This window comes from Cydia pomonella, chromosome 28, assembly GCF_033807575.1.
Source record: "Cydia pomonella isolate Wapato2018A chromosome 28, ilCydPomo1, whole genome shotgun sequence".
In the NCBI taxonomy this organism is placed as follows: domain Eukaryota; kingdom Metazoa; phylum Arthropoda; class Insecta; order Lepidoptera; family Tortricidae; genus Cydia; species Cydia pomonella.
In genome coordinates, this window is record NC_084730.1 from 1,429,369 (window position 1) to 1,448,965 (window position 19,597).

The 19,597-nt window shown below is 38.2% G+C and overlaps 1 protein-coding gene and 1 long non-coding RNA gene across 2 annotated transcripts in view; both read left to right on the forward strand.

The window, feature by feature from the left end:
- LOC133532926 (uncharacterized) overlaps positions 1-19,597 on the forward strand; it is a 240,197-nt gene that overhangs the window by 103,608 nt on the left and 116,992 nt on the right. The window lies entirely within an intron of this gene.
- The window catches only part of LOC133532924 (scavenger receptor class B member 1), a 196,570-nt gene that overhangs the window by 63,105 nt on the left and 113,868 nt on the right, over positions 1-19,597 (forward strand). The window contains exon 2 of the mRNA XM_061871791.1: positions 18,449-18,621. Within this exon, the coding sequence (XP_061727775.1) occupies positions 18,501-18,621 (121 nt within the window). The 5' untranslated portion in view covers positions 18,449-18,500. The remainder of the gene's footprint in view (positions 1-18,448; positions 18,622-19,597) is intronic.

The following is a 19,597-nucleotide window of genomic DNA, read 5'->3' on the forward strand; positions in this document are numbered from 1 at the left end:
AAATTGTTTCGGTAGTACATTATCTTTTTGTTTTTATTTTATTGTTCTTTCGCCATGCATTATTTATGTATCCATGCCAAATTGCAGCTTTCTAGTACTAACGATCACGGAGCAAAGCCGCGGACGCACAGACAGACGGACATGGCGAAACTATAAGGGTTTCTAGGTGAATATTACGAAACCCTAAAAAACGAGCGAGATGTATAAAACGTAAATTAAGTAGACGTTAGCGTATATGTCAGTGTTGACACTGTGAGTGTCAGTATCTCGTGGTATGGCTACTGAAGGTCACATCTGTAATCTTGACAGACAAAATAAACAATTTGATTAAGCATCCATTCTTGCATCAAAAATCTCTGAGTAATGCGTTGTGTCAATGTCAAAGCTATTTCTGGTAACACTTTCTTTTTTGAGATGGACCGTTAGTGACCTTAATAATAGTGACCGAGAGTATTTAGCTAATGATCTAAGCTAATAAGATTCTAAGCAATGTTGTGGTATTTCAAAATAAATAAGTTCAAATATACTTTATTCATGTAGGCCTAGCCACAAGCACTTATGAATATGAATAGTAAGACAGTATTAAATATAATTAATTATAAGAGAAATTTATTGATGTTGTGTGTGTGTGTATATTGATGACGACCGGTCTGGCCTCGTGGGTAGTGACCCTGCCTATGAAGCCGATGGTCCCGGGTTCAAATCCTGGTAAGGGCATTTATTCGTGTGATGAGCATGGATATTTGTTCCTGAGTCATGGGTGTTTTTTATGTATTTAAGTATTTATAAAATATTTATATATATTATATATATCGTTGTCTAAGTACCCTCAACACAAGCCTTATTGAGCTTACTGTGGGACTTAGGCGATTTGTGTAATAATGTCCTATAATATTTATTTATTTATTTTATTTATTTATATTATAAATATCAAAATATCGTCATACAAAAAAAAAACAAAAAAAAAAACTTAATTAACGCCCACTTTTTCCGGCCTAGTTGGTATAGGTCGGCCATTTTGTTTATTGTTGTACTATCGGGGACATTAGCCGTGGACCATAAGGGCGAAAGTTTTTAAAATGTCTTGCGATAACACAAAAGTGATGACCCATAGTCTTCTTCAACCTAGTATACCCGGCCTAGCGCCAGGGTCCGCTTTCATACTTAATCTTCTCCACTTTGCCCAGTCTTCGGCATCCTCAGGTGTGAGATAGTTCTCTCCCATGTCCGCTGTCACGACGTCCAGCCAGCGCTTCATAGGCCTAGCGCGGCCGCGTGATCTAGGGCCTTGGACAGTGAGGTTCAGGCATCTATATCCGACGTAGTCTACTGGTCTGCGGCTTATATGGCCATATCATCAGAGGCGAATTTCCTGCAGCTTATCCGCTACGTCACGGATTCCGAGGCTGCCACGGATGTGTTCGTTACGTATGCGATCTAATTGCGTAACGCCCATGCCCAGGCGAAGTTTAGCCTAAACAACAACTAATAAACTGTCTTACTACCTATTGTTTGTCTCATTAGCTGCTTTTACCCTTTTCATTATTAAGATAAAATTCAAAATGCATCGTAATTGATTGTCTCTATGTGAGGCGGAGTTTAGCTCGGTCGTAAAGATCGACGCAAAAAAAATTCTTAACTGGTTCACCCGCGAATGTCCCCGATTGTACACACATTTCATTTGATATTTACCATATTGATGTATTATTACTATTGAAAAGCCATACTAAACAATCAAATTGTCGCAATTGCAACCTGCACCACGCGACCAAAACGTTGTAAAATTCATGGTTTACGCGAGATTCACGCTCCGCTTCTATGGTTTGTTGTTTACCTAATAACAACTCATGGCGCAAAATGTATGGCGCTTACGCGTTTAGGTTGCGAGATTCACGCTCCGCATCTATGGTTTGTTGTCAAATAACAACTCATGGCATAAAATGTATGGCGTTTACGCGTTTAGGTCGCGAGATTCACGCTCCGCTTCTATCGTTTGTTGTAAAATAACAACTCATGGCGCAAAATGCATGGCGCTTACGCGTTTAGGTCGCGAGATTCACGCTCCGCTTCTATGGTTTGTTGTCAAATAACAACTCATGGCGCAAAATGCATGGCGCTTACGCGTTTAGGTCGCGAGATTCTCGCTCCGCTTCTATGGTTTGTTGTCAAAACAACAACTCATGGCGCAAAATACTAGTTCTCTGTGCCGGTTCTATACGTAGTAAATAGTTCAATGTTGACAATACATGAGCGTTGATAACAGAGATGGTATTAGTATCGTATACTGTGCTATACGCGTGCACCCGTGACGGATAGAACATACACAATGCGACTAAATTAAATACACGTTTTAACAGTTTTATGCTCGTTTTACTATAGTTACATGGTATCACTCGCCTACACGCACCCTTTCGACCGTCCGCCATTGCAGTTGTCACAGTTTGTATTAAGTTAAATTCTCTCTGTGAATCTTAACTCTATGTACGGAACCCTAAAAATCTGTCGGCTAGCAAAATAAAACCCATCATTATATCTGTGCATCTGAACGGTCACGTCAAGCGAAATCGGCCAAAGACGTCATAACGACAAAACTTAACGGCACTTCTGCTCACTCTTAAAAGTAACCAGGCATAGACAATTGTGTCGTGATGTATAAAAAGGGACCTTAGAACGGACAGCGCTTTTTTTAATACTACGTCGGTGGCAAACAAGCATACGGCCCGCCTGATGGTCAGCAGTCTCCGTAGCCTCTGTACGCCTGCAAATCCATAGGAGTTACATGCGCGTTACCGACCCTAACACTCCGCACCCTCGTTGAGTTTTGGCAATCTTACTCACGTCTAGTGTTATTTGGCTGTGGTTTTCTGTAAGTGGTTCCCCAGTTGGGCTCTGCTCTAGATCTAGATCTGGAATGACATCCGCTGTGCTGTGCCCTACCAAACAATGCGAGATGACATTTACTGTGCCCATACCTCTCTTTTGGACGTAGTTTAAGGACGTTACCTGGGTCCAAGTCCGGGCTTATGCTATTACTAACTATAATTTTGCAGTAATTATACGACGCATCGTGGCGTAACTGGGCTATTTTACAAGCTTTTATTTAACTTGCCCTGTTAGTATGTATGGGACAAATCTTGCAAGTTAAATTAGACCCACTTCCCGGTTTCCGATGAAGCTGAAAATTTGCATACATATGTAAGTCGAGTGACAATGCAATATTATGGTACCATCAAGCTGATCTGATGATGGAGACAGGAGGTAGCCATAGGAACTCTGTGATAAAACAACGCAACCTAATTGTGTTTGGGGTTTTTGGAATTGTCTCGATGAGTATTAGTTGCCTGTGGAAAAAAAGTATACAGTCAGCAATAAAAGCTTGTACCAAAAATGAAATTTTTGCCAAAAACTTTTTTCCAGCTTTTATTTAACTTACCCTGTTTGGTAAGTTAGTTTGTTAGTGTGGGTCAAATCTTGGAAGCTAAATTTGACCCACTTCCCGATTTCCGATTGAGCTGAAAATTTGCATACACATGTTAATCAAATGACGATGCAATACTATAATGACATGGAGCTGATCTGATGATGGAGACAGGAGGTGGCTATGGGAACTCTGTGATAAAACAACGCAAACTAATTGTGTTTGAGGTTATTACAATTGCCTTGATGGGTATTAGTTGCCTGCGGAAAGAAAAGTACAGTCGGCGATGAAAGCTTGTACATACCAAATACCTACAATTTTTTTGCCAAAAACTTATTTTTATATTTACATGTTCTGTTTCGCATAATTGCATCCTGTTTATTTTCCGCTGGTAGGATTGTATATATTAAATGCGACTAAATTAAAAACACGTTTTAACATTCCTGACAACATACCAAAAACAAACCTACGTAATTTAGTTGGGTTTATTGTTACCCACCATAAAACGGCGGGCAACAACGTCGACGTCCTTTAGGACTTCTTAAAAGTAGGCATAAAGGGCAAGTGAGACTATAACAAGGACAAACAATAGCGCTTTCTCTGCTACACCTACTGAAAGTTCCATAAGAGCATCTCGTTCGGTCATCTCCCCCCTCCCCCATTTCATCTCTATATTATTGTACGCACACACAGGGGCCTTAGGGTTATTAACCTTAACAAGAAAGATTAGATGTCATTAATAGCGTTTTACTTAATTTTTCCTGCATAACGCAATCCAAAAGCAATTAAAACGTCATTGTGCAACAAGTAACCAAGGGCTCTGTCGAAACATCCACTCTGCATAACGCCTTTCATGGTCAATTTTGATATTTTTGATAATATTTTCGTAATTATAATAATGATATATGTATGGTATTCAATGGGCTTCTTAATATATTAAGTTTCAATTATATATACTGTTTTTAGGCTTTAAAAAAATCTTCGTTTTTAGCACTATTAAGATCGATTTAGACGACCGGTTTGGCCTAGTGGGTAGTGACCCTGCCTACGAAGCTGATGGTCCCGGGTTCAAATCCTGGTAAGGGCATTTATTCGTGTGATGAGCATGGATATTTGTTCCTGAGTCATGGGTGTTTTCTATGTATTTAAGTATTTATAAATATTTATATATTATATATATCGTTGTCTAGGTACCCTCAACACAAGCCTATTGAGCTTACTGTGGGACTTAGTCAATTCGTGTAATAATGTTCTATAATATTTATTTATTATTTATTTAAGATATTAAGGAATAAACAAGATTGTTAGAATAGTTACACTGTTGTATTAGGTTTAGTATCCTGTAAAAATAGTTGTAAGTGGGGTAAATAAAAATTTGGGGACAATTATACACAGATCGACCTAGCCCCAAACTAGGCAAAGCTTGTACTATGGGTACTAAGCGACGATATACATACGTATATAGATAAATACATACTTATATACATAGAAAACACCCATGACTCAAGAACAAATATCTGTGTTCATCACACAAATAAATGCCCTTACTGGGATTCGAACCCGGGACCTTCTGCTTCATAGGCAGGGTCACTACCTACTACGCCAGACCGGTCGTCAAACACTAAGGCAGTGTCTTACCTGAGCGAATAACCCGCGAACGCGAAGCGGCGCGGCGCGGGTGAATTTAATCCTTTGATACCTATGGAAGTGTCCTACGTGGGCGATCTCCGAATGCCCTTGGGCCGCCGCGTCGCGTCGCATTCGCGAGTCATCGCCCACGTAAGCCGCGCTGTAACCGTAGTAACCGTATATTTTTACAAGATCCAGCTTTTTCTGCAACCGACGTCATTTGTCATTTCCCGCCGTCAATCGCTACGGATTGATACAATCGCTAGTGATGTCACACGTCGCAATTTTTCCGATTAACAGTACTTAAAACAAATGGCGTATATAGGCTACGGAGACTGCTTACCATCAGGCTGGCTGTATGCCTGCTTGCCATCGACGTGGTATAAAAATAATCAAAAAGGAACTTCGTTCCAAAAGTGTTCCAGTTCCATACAATATTCGTTGTTTCCATTTCGTTACCATCATACAATGTCTATGAAAAATGGTGAAGGGAAATAAAAAACTTGGGACCATTTTTATTTTACAAGTTTTAATTTAACTTGCAATGTATGTATAGTTCGTGTCGTTCACGATGACGCGCGGTTTTGTCAAATCTAACCTTTAATAACATGGCAATACGTGTCAAGGCACGCGTCTTTGTGAATGACACGATTTGTGTTTGTAGTTTTGTATGGGTCAAAATATTGCAAGTTTTCCACCCACTTCCCGATTTCCGATGAAGTTGAAAATTATATATAGTCTGTATCTTTAGGTATTTAAAAAAAGATAAACAAACAATTTGTACTTTTTCGGGTAGTTTTAATATTTATTGGTTAACCAACCAAATACAAAACCGCCTGGATCTGTCACTGAACGACCTGACTTTAAACCTACATTATTTGATCATGTAATGTTTTCATCTACCCTCAACTGCCTTAAGGAGGTAGATTTTGTTTACCTTTTTTTAAATACCTAAAGATACAGACTATAGGTACAGTCACGTCTGAAAATATCGATACGGATAATGTGCCAAAAATATGTATACACCACCTTAATATACGGGCCATACAGTCGTGTATACATATTTTTGGCTCTTTTTTGTATCGATATTTTCTGACGTGACCGTACCATGGAGCTAATCTGATAATGGAGACAGGAGGTGGCCATAGGAACTCTGTGCGTGATAAAACAACGCAACCTAATTGTGTATTGGGTTGTTAGAAGGACGTGTTATATCTCGTTTGCTGTACATTGCTGTTCGGTAAATTTTCAAAAACTAATTACGGGATCATAATTAAGTGTGACTTGAAATCACTTCCTAATAAATAAATAAATAAATATTATAGGACATTATTACACAAATTGACTAAGTCCCACAGTAAGCTCAATAAGGCTTCTGTTGAGGGTACTTAGACAACGATATATATAATATATAAATATTTATAAATACTTAAATACATAGAAAACACCCATGACTCAGGAACAAATATCCATGCTCATCACACGAATAAATACCCTTACCAGGATTTGAACCCGGGACCATCAGCTTCGTAGGCAGGGTCACTACCCACTAGGCCAAACCGGTCGTCGAATGATAACACGGATAAAATCTACTTCTTTCTGGTTTAATTTATCGCCCGTATTAAATTTGCTCATTCTATTTTCCAGCAATTATAGTTATCATCCTTAAAATCAATATTACAAATAATTCAATACTCATTTTGACTAATGAATAATGAACAAAAAGCTATCGATGCAAACGTGTGAAAAAATGATTGATATGTTTATGAATACGAATGAGAGGCGTAACGTTGATGTGTCAGATCGAATGCGATATCAATTAAGAACGAGTAGCGGTACCACGAGTTGAACTCACTAAACAGACAGCCCCATGTGCAAAGCGTGCATGGAAGAAGAGGAAACAACAAAACACATTCTCCTAGACTGCAAACAGGTAGTATACCTACAGGAGCAAATACCGAGGGACTCCGTGCACACTAAAGGAGGCAGTTAGCTACCTGAAGACATTGCTAGGCTTCGTGGGGTGGTTAGAGTAGCGCTACCTCGTTTCACGCAAAATGCCTATTACAATGGTTGTTGACTTCCGGAAAATGCCCAGCAGCACTAACTAACTAACCACGAGTATATACGCAGAGTAGTAGCAACCCGAGACGACACTTCCCGTCTAACCGCGTAGTGAAAGTGTGGAACAGTTTGCCCGAATCCGTAATCAGTGCACCCTCAGTGAACTCTTCTAAAAACAGACTCGACAAACATCTTATAAATGGACAAAACACAAGTGCAGGACATTGATGTGCAGCTATAAGCTGCCTGTGCATTTATAAATAATAATAATTATAATAAAGCCGAGAAGGACAAGTCCAGTAAGTACCTAGACTTGGCTCACGAGATAACCGCCATGTGGGATGTTGATTCGACGATCATTGTCCCGATAGTCGTTTCAACGAATGGTCTCATAGCGAAGAGTCTCGACCAACACCTTGAGAGACTCTCGCTAGGTGGTTGGATCAAGGGTCAGATGCAGAAGGCGGTGATCTTGGACACGGCGCGGATAGTCCGCCGGCTCCTCTCTCTGCGGCCCTGACCACCGGCAGCTTGGGCCCTGCCCCGCTGCTGGCGGCACCCTAAGTTAGGTTTTTTATAATGTGTTTATATGTATTTTGTATTGTTTTGTAAGTGTTTTTATATTTTACTTTTATATTCATATTATAAAAAACCCTAATCTAAGATTTTTCGCTAGCGACTGCGTGAACTCGATCGCATTTCCTCATCGCACCAATCCAGTGTGAGCGTAATGGATTGCGATCGATTTTACGCAGCCGCTACCGTAAACGTCAAGTCTCTACTCGTGGTACGGCGCAAGGTTTATCAACATATGACTATCATAGACCGTCATTGACACTTGAAATGTGCAAAAATATTAGTCAACATTGGCTTTCACGCGAACGTTCCTCGATGACCATATTGCCTTGACCGAGTTGATGGTACGTTCTAAAACAGCACAAATACATACTTCTTGTAACAAGAGAACAGTTGTGATTATGGACTTGCGTGAAACTATAATAAGACTCAAAAAGCATTATTATTAACTATACTATAATAGTACATTGCGATACGAGTGTTCGTTGGTACAGGTGAGGCTATACTGTGAGCGCGAGTTGAAAGCGAGCGCGAAATAAGAAAGTCGATGTGTGTAATGACCAATGCACACGTGTTTCATACGACGATTTTTAACACACGCCCATCTTAAAGTCCGGCAACGCACTTACAACCCCTCTGGTGTTGCAGGTGTCCACGGGCGGCGGTAATCGCTTACCATCAGGTGATCCGTCTGCTCGTTTGCCTCCTCTACCATAAAAAAAAAACTTGCGAGAAAAAACTTTCATATAATCAAATTTTAAATGTTAAAACAGTCAATCCGTAAGTTTATTTCTTTACTAATCACCAGTGATCGGAACTATGGGAGTAAAACTTTAACAAAACTTGTTAAGCGGACATAAAATAGTGCATACAGCCCTAAAAATATTCATGTCCATAGGTATAGGAATAGTATAGTACTTACAGCCATAAAAATATTTACATACATAGATATTAGAATATTTTTAAGGCTATAAGCACTCTTTTTACGTCCGCTTGATATGTTTTGTTAAAGGTTTACTCCCATAGTTCCGATCACTGCTAATCACCACAGATAAGTGATAGACTTATGTTTCCATCCCAATAGGCACTATAATGACATTAGGGCCACTAAATATATTAAAATATTAAGCATAGCAATATGGGTATCAAATGAAAGCTATAAACGAAATAAATTTTGTATTTGTATTTGTAATATCAAATGGAAATGAAGATTCAAAGTCCAAATAAGCTTTCAAGATAAGTTATTAGTAGTGTCCGAAGGAAGTTTCTGTTTCGGTATAAAAATGATATTTCGATCGAAAGTTCCGCTTCGGTCAAAAAAATGCCGGTCCTTCCGACCGCGCCGTAACTGTATACAGTAGTGTCTGACCAAGGTTTCGGCTTAAAAAAATGTTTCGGCCGAAGGTTGATTTCGCAAAACCGAACCTTCGGTTTCGGCAATAAATCCGGACACTAGTTACTCGTATTAATTATTATCATTAAAATTAAGTAGCTATGTATTGTGTATAGCTTATAAGTGGAGATTATGTTGAAATTCAAATTTAGTGCGAGATTAGATTGTAAGTTTTAGGGGTCAATGCCATTGGCATATTTAAAAATAATAGCTCAATTAGACTGGCACGTTCACCTATGTTACTCCATATTATAGTCTGTATCTTTAGGTATTTAAAAAAAGGTAAACAAAATCTACCCTCAAATGGCTCCTTAAGGCAGCTGAGGGTAGATGAAAACATTACATGATCAAATAATGTAGGGTTAAAGTCAGGTCGTTCAGTGACAGATCCAGGCGGTTTTGTATTTGGTTGGTTAACCAATAAATATTAAAACTACCCGAAAATGTACAAATTGTTTGTTTACCTTTTTTTAAATACCTAAAGATACAGACTATAGATTTGATTTATATTTATGTAGATCAACCACTTAAGCCCCTATTTCCATTTCTGCCCCCGTCTGATCGAGGTATGTTGATGATGCATCATTGTGATGTCATTGTGAACAATTCACCATGAATGTCACGTGCAATGTACATTAATAATATTTATTGGACATTAACATAACATATGTTGGTAAATATTTGAATAGGAAGCTAATATATATGACACATATGTGGTAAGCGGAGTTTTCTTTCAATACCTAAATAAATTACTTATATACCCTGAAAGTTTATAGAAAAATCTTATGTATGTATTTTTTATGTTTTTTATATACTTAAGACGATAGACAAACGTAGTCCCCATTTTCCTCTCTGGTAATTGTCATTATGAAAAATGATTTTTACATAATTTGATGTATTTTAACCATAGCTATGCCCTTGTTTCACTTTTTAGGTTATTTTATTACTTGGTACACATTTGTACTTATTTGAAATACTTGTAAACACATTTAAATTAAATTAATGCTTTTAAAAACCATCACTTAAACAATACTAATTAAATAAATAAAAAATAAATAAATTATAGGACATTATTACACAAATTTACTAAGTCCCACAGTAAGCTCAATAAGGCTTGTGTTGTAGGTACCTGGACAACGATATACAGGGTGACCTTAGCCATTGGACAAACCCTGAAATCCCACGTAGGGTTACTTCCCAGGAATGCTCTGAGGTTAATATTTTTTGAATTAGAACAAAAGATAAAAAGACAAAAGTTATTTGCAATAATTGACAACTAAAAGAAACACACTGTGTTAATCTTTGGCAGTGTTTTTGACAATTTGTTCGAAATGATGACATTTTTCAAAAGTCAGAAGCTTATTAGTCTCATAAATAAAAAAGCTAATCAAAAAGGTCGAAGAAGGTTCCATACTATTCTTTGAGGATATTATCCTAAGAGCTATTAACACATACAGGCTGCTCCAAAGTAAAAAATGGTAATTTGTTAATTTCTTCCAAACCGCTACACCGGTTGTTATGATACTTTGTACATTAGTTCTAAATACCCTAATGTATATGTACATTTCGGCTTTGTCCAATGGCTAGGGACACACTGTATATAATATATAATTATAAATACTTAGTTACATAAAAAACACAGACTCAGAAACAAATATCCGTGTTCATCAGACATATATATGCTCTTACCAGGATTTGAACCCAGGACCATCAGCTTCATAGGCATAGGTTTTATTTTTATTGCTATCTATTTTTCGAAGAGTTGGTGGCTGAGCCCAATATCATCGGCGTAACTAAATCCCACAGACTTCGTGGGCTCGGTCACCTACTCAGAATGGGGGAGGATCGCGTAGTCAAGGAAGCGTACTTGGGGCGACCAACAGGCCGTCGACCGATCGGGCGCCCCAGGTACCGCCGGTGTGATGTCGTGGAGGCGGACCTGCGTCGGCTGAATGCCAATTCAAGGCAGGAAACCGCGCTGGATCGGGACAGGTGGCGTTCTCTCGTTTCGGAGGCCAAGACTCTTTTTGGATCGCTGAGCCAAAGCAGTTAGTTATTTAGTTAGTTATCTATTTTACAAGATGTTGTCATAAAATGCTACATGTGTCATCATCCCTAAGTATTGTCTTTGTTACATTAGCCATATTTTTATATAACCCAAAAAACCATCACTTAAAAGTTTATTCAACCGGTTAACATGAAACAACACTAATTTACACACTGATTTTAAAGAATAAAGAAAGCCATCTATATTCCGAGTAATACTTTTCAATTCAGACTAGGTATTCACTATTCGGGAGTAACTTTTAACGCAATGTATTTGTATTTTAAAAAAGTATTTATAAATATCTATTTTGTGTTTAGGTAGTATTTTATATACGAATTTGAAAATATTTTGTATTTTGCATTTGAAATAGTATATCAAAAAAGTATTTTTATTTTATATTTAAATACTTTTTATAAACTATCTCTGTACCCGTACCTTAATTCATTGACAGTTTCAAAACTGCCATAATATATACGCTATCGAGAACGTAATTTACTTTCCATACATCTCGCTCGCACTTATATGCAAGTACGAACTGGTGGTACCCACACTTGTGACAACGCCATCTAGTTCGAAACAAAGAACCCTTTGTTCCCAACGGCCGTTGCCAACAGCAAACATCTCAGCTCGCATAAAAAAGTGTACACAATAAGTCACACAGAACAAGCTCTTAGCATGTTTGTCTGTCAATTGTGCGTGTTTGCGTAACGTTATGTAATCGATTTGTGCCAGTGCCCGTGACTTTATGGTTACCTATCGCATCTTCGAGTTTTTACCACGCCATCTCGTGATAAGTGATCGTGACGTCACGGCAAAGATGCATTGTTTGAGTAAGATGCGTAGAATCTTACCCAATCTTACTTGGACTCTATATACATAAATATATATTACTTGGACTCTATATATATATTACGTTTATGTAAATATAGGTAGAGTGTTTATTTAGTCACATGCAATAATTTATGGGGTGAATATATAGGTCATACTGAGCAACTTTTACTATGGGACCAACCCCGAAAACGAGAATTTTTTTTTGGCTGTTTCATACATTTTGGCTGGCTGACCTATACTTTCTATGGAAGAGTACATTTTTTAAAAACCTGTATATGTCAGGATGGAAGTTTAACTACCAGCCATACTCTGCGTAGTGACTTTATAGGTCATACTGAACAACTTTTTGGACCCGGGTACGTCCTTAAACTACGTCCAAAAGAGAGGTATGGGCATTGTGAATGTCATCTCGCTTTATGTGGTAGGGCACAGCGCAGCGGATCTCATTCCAGATGTAGAGGAGAGCCCAACTGGGGTAGTACCTCCACCTTACAGAAAACCGCAGCCAAATAACACTAGACCCTACTCATAGTGTTGTGTTCCTGCCGGTGAGTAAGGTTGCCAGAGCTTGTAAGTTGTAGGGGTACAGAGGCTACGGAGACTGCTTACCATCAGGCGGACCGTATGCTTGTTTGCCACCGACGTAGCATTTAAAAAAAAACAATTTGCGGTAACTCTGATTGTCAATAGTTGACGTTTGACAATTCAGTGACCACAAAACATAAGGCGCAGTACAACGCCATCTATTTTGGATGTCAAACTAAGGGGCACATTTTTTCTTTAGTCACGGTCACTGAGAGCCCATGTTGAAGTATGAAAAACAAGAAGATTGCCATTTATCGATGAAATATTGCGTTTATGCGTTGCCAACTTGCCATTCAATATTTTTTTGGATAAAATGTAAGGAATAGAATGGTACCCTTACTTTATTCCTTTCTGGAAGTTAAAAAAACCTTAAATTTGAAACTTTCACGTCCTGTATTTTTTATGATTTTCATATATTATTTTAATATCCACATTATTGTGATAAATTGATCATTTGCTATCTATTTTACTACATTTTGTCATAATTCAACTTGTGTCATCATCCCTATTGTCTTTGTTACATTAACCATATTTTAATTTATTTTTAAGCCCATTGAATTGTCAAGGTCACAAATAAAACTTAAAAAATGGTTTCTACTGAATGCTTTTCATAAAAATAAATAGTTTTGGACGTTTTGTTTTAAGTTTCAGTTTGGCAAACCAAATTTTGAAATCGGAAATCTGTCGCTAAACACTGTACATGTGTATAATTTATACATTTTATGAAATAAAAAAGTGCAAACAGTATTTGATACCAGTTTCTAATGATTCTCACAAACATTACACAATACGAGATAAAAATGTATGTATCTAAGTGATAGAAATGATCTAATGTGAGAAACGTGATTTTAGACGTCTGACGAACATAATGATAATACTAATATGTGTTAACCGTGATGTTCACCTATTTATCTGTAGTACACTATCTGTAGCTGTTTCTGCGTGCCCATGACACGGGCCAGGTCATCCCCGTACCCCTTACATTTCATTAAAGTATCAAAAGGGCCTCTACGTGTTGGTTTCGGCTCCGCGCACACCGTCTAAAGGTCCGGAATACCATTATCGTGCATCCCATAGAAATCAGTGGCATCACATCACCCGGAATGTATGGAACAGTTTTTTTTTCCTGATTTCGTCATTGGTCATATACAATGTTGTAATAAAAGTTGTTCAGTCCCTATAAAGTCACTCAAATTATGCAGAGAATGGTTGGTGGTTAAAATTTCACCCTGTATAGGTCATATTGAGGCTTTTACTATGAGACCAACCCCGAAATCCAATATCAATAGCGGCATAGATTATTTCTTCCTCTTGCAGTTTCCAAAATATCATAATGATTGGTTGCGTTTTGGAGGAGGAAACTGTCGAGAGCGAAATCTCGATTTTTGAGTTTTTCTACTTGTAGTGTAAGGCAATCTTCTTTCTCGCGTTGTCCCGGCACTTTGCCACGGCTCATGGGAGCCTGGGGTCCGCTTGACAACTAATTCCGAGAATTGGCGTAAGCACTAGTTTTTACGAAAGCGACTGCCATCTGACCTTCCAACCCAGAGGGTAAACTAGACCTTATTGGGATTAGTCGGATGTAGTGTAAGACGATATTAAATAAATATAAATAAATAAATGGAGATTCATACACAGATCGACCTAGCCCCAAACTAAGCAAAGTTTGTACTATGGGTACTAGGAGACGATATACATACGTATATAGATAAATACATACGATATATTTGACGACCGGTCTGGCCTAGTGGGCAGTGACCCTGCCTATGAAGCCGATGGTCCCGGGTTCAAATCCTGGTAAGAGCATATATTTGTGTCATAAACACGGATATTTATTTCTGAGTCATGGGTGTTTATATGTATTTAAGTATTTATAATTATAATATATTATATATATCGTTGTCTAGGTACCTACAACACAAGCCTTATTGAGCTTACTGTGGGACTTAGTCAATTTGTGTAATAATGTCCTATAATATTTATTTATTTATTTATTTATATTTACATACTTATATACATGGAAAACACCCATGACTCAGGAACAAATATCTGTGTTCATCATATATACAAATAAATGCCTTTACTGGGATTTGAACTCGAATCCGAGATCATCGGCTTCACAGACAGGGTCATTATCCACGTATCCACTAGGCCAGACCGGTCGACACTTGCCAAATTTAATAGTTCTAGGTCAACGGGAAGTATCCTATAATATTTGATACGTTTTTAGCTGCATAAATAGATAAATAATTAACAAATGCATTTATTCGCGACCAACTTGAATAATTTTGTGTTAGTGACATTGTATATCTTAAGGGTAATGTAACCATATACCAAATAGTGTTCCTAATAAATAAATAAGAAGATTTTCTCTAAAACAAGGTTAAAGAAAATCTGCCTAGGTACTTCATTAAAGAGCCGTGTCTTTTTTTAACCGTGTCGTTAACTTAGAAGTTTGATTTTTTCACTTCTAAATAAATACTTAGGTATACAGTCCCTATAACCTAAGTATTTAATATGGGTTTAATTTTAGCTCGATACCTCAACGCGTTCCCGAAATAAAGGGTCTTGACAGACAGACGAATGGATAACAAAGTAATCCTATAAGGGTTCTGTTTTTTACAAACACAGAGCACAGAGTATCAGAACATTAATATTAATTGTCCACAGTCCGTATATGTTAGACCGACGACTGCTCATAGTGTAATGAAAATTATATCTACACTGAAGAATACGAATAGTGTAGGTTACGATGAAATTTGCACCAAAGTAGTTAAACATGTATCACATATTATTGCATATCCGTTAAGTCATATATTAAATATTAGTATTTCTCAAGGAATCTATCCTGATAAACTTAAGCCGACAATTGTAAAGCCCCTCCACAAAAAGGGTGATAAAAAGAACCTAGCGAACTATAGGCCTATTGCCCTTGCCACAGTCTTCTCTAAGATCTTTGAAAAAGTTATTTATGAAGCAATATACGGTTTTCTAGAAAAATATAACCTGTTTGCATCAGAGCAAAAAGGCTTTCGCAAGCAAAAAACCATTAATATGGCCATATTTCATTTATTGCATCCCATTATGGTCAAAATGGATGAAGGAGAGCAAGTATGTGCTATTTATATGGACATGACGAAGGCATTTGACTACGTCGATCATTCAATCCTTCTCAAGAAGCTCAGTGCCTATGGCATTCGGGGCAATGTATTGAATCTCATGAAATCGTACTTAAGTGGTAGAGAGCAGTACACTGAACTTTCACAAATATGTCTTAAGACACAAAGACAGGTTTGTTACAGGTCTGTTAAACGAGATTTAGTGTATGGAGTGCCGCAGGGAAGCGTGCTGGGTCCGCTTTTATTCTTACTGTATATTAATGACCTTCCTCGTTACATTAACTACCCAATGGTACTCTACGCCGACGACAGCACAGTAGTAATTGATTGCAAAGATGATAGAGACTATGAATATGAAATTAATTACACTTTATATACCATAATTGAATGGCTCAAGAACAATAATTTAATGATAAATCTAAATAAAACGAAAGTAATGCATTTTTATCAAAGAAAAGTAATGAGACCCATTGATTGCAATTATGAACGAACAGTTATAGAATCAGTAAGCAATACAAATTTTTTAGGAGTCCATATTGACAATCATTTAAATTGGACAGCTCATACTGAGATAGTTTGTAAAAAATTAAATAAATATGCTTTTGCTTTGTACAAACTGTCCAAGCAAGTTAGTACGGAGGCTGTGATGATGGCCTATCACAGTTTCGTTGCCTCTACTTTGCGCTATGGGATCATCTATTGGGGTAATTCAGTCAACAGGGAAGCCGTCTTTATGGCACAGAAGAAATGTGTGAAAGCGATTCGGGGGCTTCACCTCACAGATAGCTGTGTGCCACATTTCAAAGACCTGAACATACTTACGTTCCCTTGCCTCTACATTTTTGAAATTGCGATGTATATTAAAACAAACCCAACACTATTCAGGACGGTCTCTGAGGTATTTGCTAGAAACTCCAGGTACCCTCAGAATCTCTTTCCTGTTTCCGCAAATACTGCCCTAATGCGTAAAAGTGTGTTCTGCTTAGCTAGTAAGATTTATAACAAATTGCCTGTCCATTTTAGAATGTTACCCCTAAATCAGTTTAAGCATAGACTCTTGACATTTTTAATTAAAAATTGTTTTTACACTATTTCTGAATTTTTGCTGTATAATTTTAATGCTTATGATTTGACATGACTTTCAATATTAATAATAACTAGGTATTTATGTAGATTTCGCATGTTGTAAGGAAATTATTCAAGTTTTTGTACGCCATCAGGCAGGGTATAGTGATACACATATTTATTTACCACCACTGTAATCAGTTTGAAATACCTATACTCACGAATAAAAACACTTTGAACTTTGAACTTTGAACTTTTTCTTTTTAAGTAACGGAACCCTAAAAAATTAAACATTATTCTATTTTAGTCTATCAAACGACAACCGGCTTTATCGTTTCAAAGCGATCTCTAGTCCGTAATACTCTAAATTACACCGTCCCATCTGCAAAAAAAAAAAACATTATTCTATTTTAAATCTACAACAGACGGTCTTATCGCTAAAGAGCGATCTCTAAAACAACCTCAATGTCAACACAACATCTGGGTACTTGTAATTAGAGATGCAACAATGGGATAGTGGTTTGGCCGGATACCGGACACCAAATATCCGGCCGTCGGGTCCGCCGAATATCCGGTCGAAAGCGTTACCTAAAATGCAGTAAAGTCGGCAGTGCGTATGAAAAAGCGGTACGTTACAGTTTTCGTCGTTTAAATGTTTTCTATGAATGTTTAAAATTATTTGAATAATCAAATTGACCATAATATTGATTGCTTCGGGGTTGCTTATATTTACCCATTTTTTTCATAAATATTGTGTTTGTTTGTTTATTTATTTATTTAAGTGTTAAGTGTTATGTGTATGTTTAAGTGGTAGGCCTATCCGGCCATATTTTTACTATCAGATAAAATATATCCGGATAAGTAAAAATATGTCCGGATAGGCCGCATACCGGAAAGTGGCCGGATAAAGTATATAACAAAATACCGCCGGTGTTAAAACAAACCGCGTGCGACGAATGTTTCAATAAAAAACTTATCTGAACTGGTGTTAGACATGCGGTGCTAACCTAACAATGTAATCAAGCGAGTAAAACTATGTATATAAAAAAAACGGGTTCGCTAACTCAGCCTTGCCTCGCAAACTATGCAACAATAAATTATAAGACTTAAACTATAAGCACACTGTACCTGACATGTAAAATTCTATTTTATCATTAAAGTATTGAATTGAATATCCATTGCATCTCTACTATCTTCTTCTTTTTCTCGTGTCGATGGTTTCGGACTTTCAAACTGTGCGGGACCAAAAGGTAGCGACATTTATCGCCCTGTCCGTCGCATCACGGAGGTCCTGCTCAGAGCAGGCATGCGGGCACGCTGGGCAGGACAGCATGTGTTTCATTGTTTGGGGAGTCGTCCCACATGGGCATTGGGTGTCTGAGCCGCCTAGGGCGCCCCACTTCAGCATGTTCTCCTTGCTGCGACCGACCTGGGAACGCAATCTGTTTAAGGCTTTCCAGGTCGGCCACGGCTGCTTATGCCCAGCCGGGAGCGTTTCAGCGGGGCGAACGTAGTCGTCAGGAGGGGCGCGGGTACTCTCCCATTGGGCAAGTCGGATTTGGGACGGCGGGATCTGGATAGCTGCAGTATACCGCATAAAGCTCCTACGGCTCTTTAGACGAGATGGTGGTAGCTTGTGACCGTGGAGAGGATGCCTTGGGTCTTGTTCCTGCTTCAACTTATAATATACACATTTTTGAACATATTTTATTTTGTTCCAGTTGGCCCGGATGTAGACAATACAGAACACAGTGACTAACTTCGGAACCCAAAATGGGGCACAAACAGTTTCTGGCTTTGGGGCAGACGGCGCGGCGGCTGCTGGGCCTGCCCCCGGGGAGGGGGGACGTGCCCCTGAACATGCTTATATCGCAGCAGGGTAAACTCAATCATGGTGAGTTGACTTCATATTTCATAACTAACTGCTTTGGCTCAGCGATCCAAAAAGAATCTTGGCCTCCGAAACGAGAGAACGCCACCTGTCCCGATCCAGCGCGGTTTCCTGCCATGAATTGGCATTCAGCCGACGCAGGTCCGCCTCCACGACATCACACCAGCGGTACCTGGGGCGCCCGATCGGTCGACGGCCGGTTGGTCGCCCCAAGTTCGCTTCCTTGACTACGCGATCCCCCATTCTGAGTAGGTGACCGAGCCAGCATATTTCATACAGCTTGTTTATTTAGTTACGTGCAATAATTTACGGGGTGAATAACTTTTACTTTTACTATGGGACCAACCCCGAAATCGCGAAAAAAAATATTGGCTGTTTCATACAATTTGGCTGTCTGACATTTGACGATTTCTATGGAAAAGTAATTTTTTTTCGCGATGCATGGATTGGTCCCATACTAAAAGTTGCTCAATATGACCTATATATTCAGCCCGTAAATTATTGCAGATGACTAAATAAACGTTCTGTATAAAGCATGAGCAGTAATATATGATCACGCGCCATATTGCGGAATTTTATTGGAACTGAATTGCTCATACTAAACAGAACTGTCACCCTATACATGAAAATAACAGCGCCCTCTTGACAATGATCATATATTTCTCGTCGGGCTTTACCTATACGGGTGCGAAAAATTTTTTTGCATTTTTTATGAGCAGGCTATTTTTCAGATTGTCTGGGAGTTACCATGTTTTTTTTAATCTTCTAATCTTTTGACATCAACAGAGGTTGTTTATGGCGCTTATGACCTTTTTTTGTTATATAAGAAACACATACATCAATAGTAACAAAAATTTCACTAAACTGTATAACAGCATCGTAGGTTAGGACATATAGTTGTCTCTGCTAAGAGTGACAGGGAATATATACATTTTTTTGCAAGATAGCACAGAATAAAACTGCGTATACAATACACCCA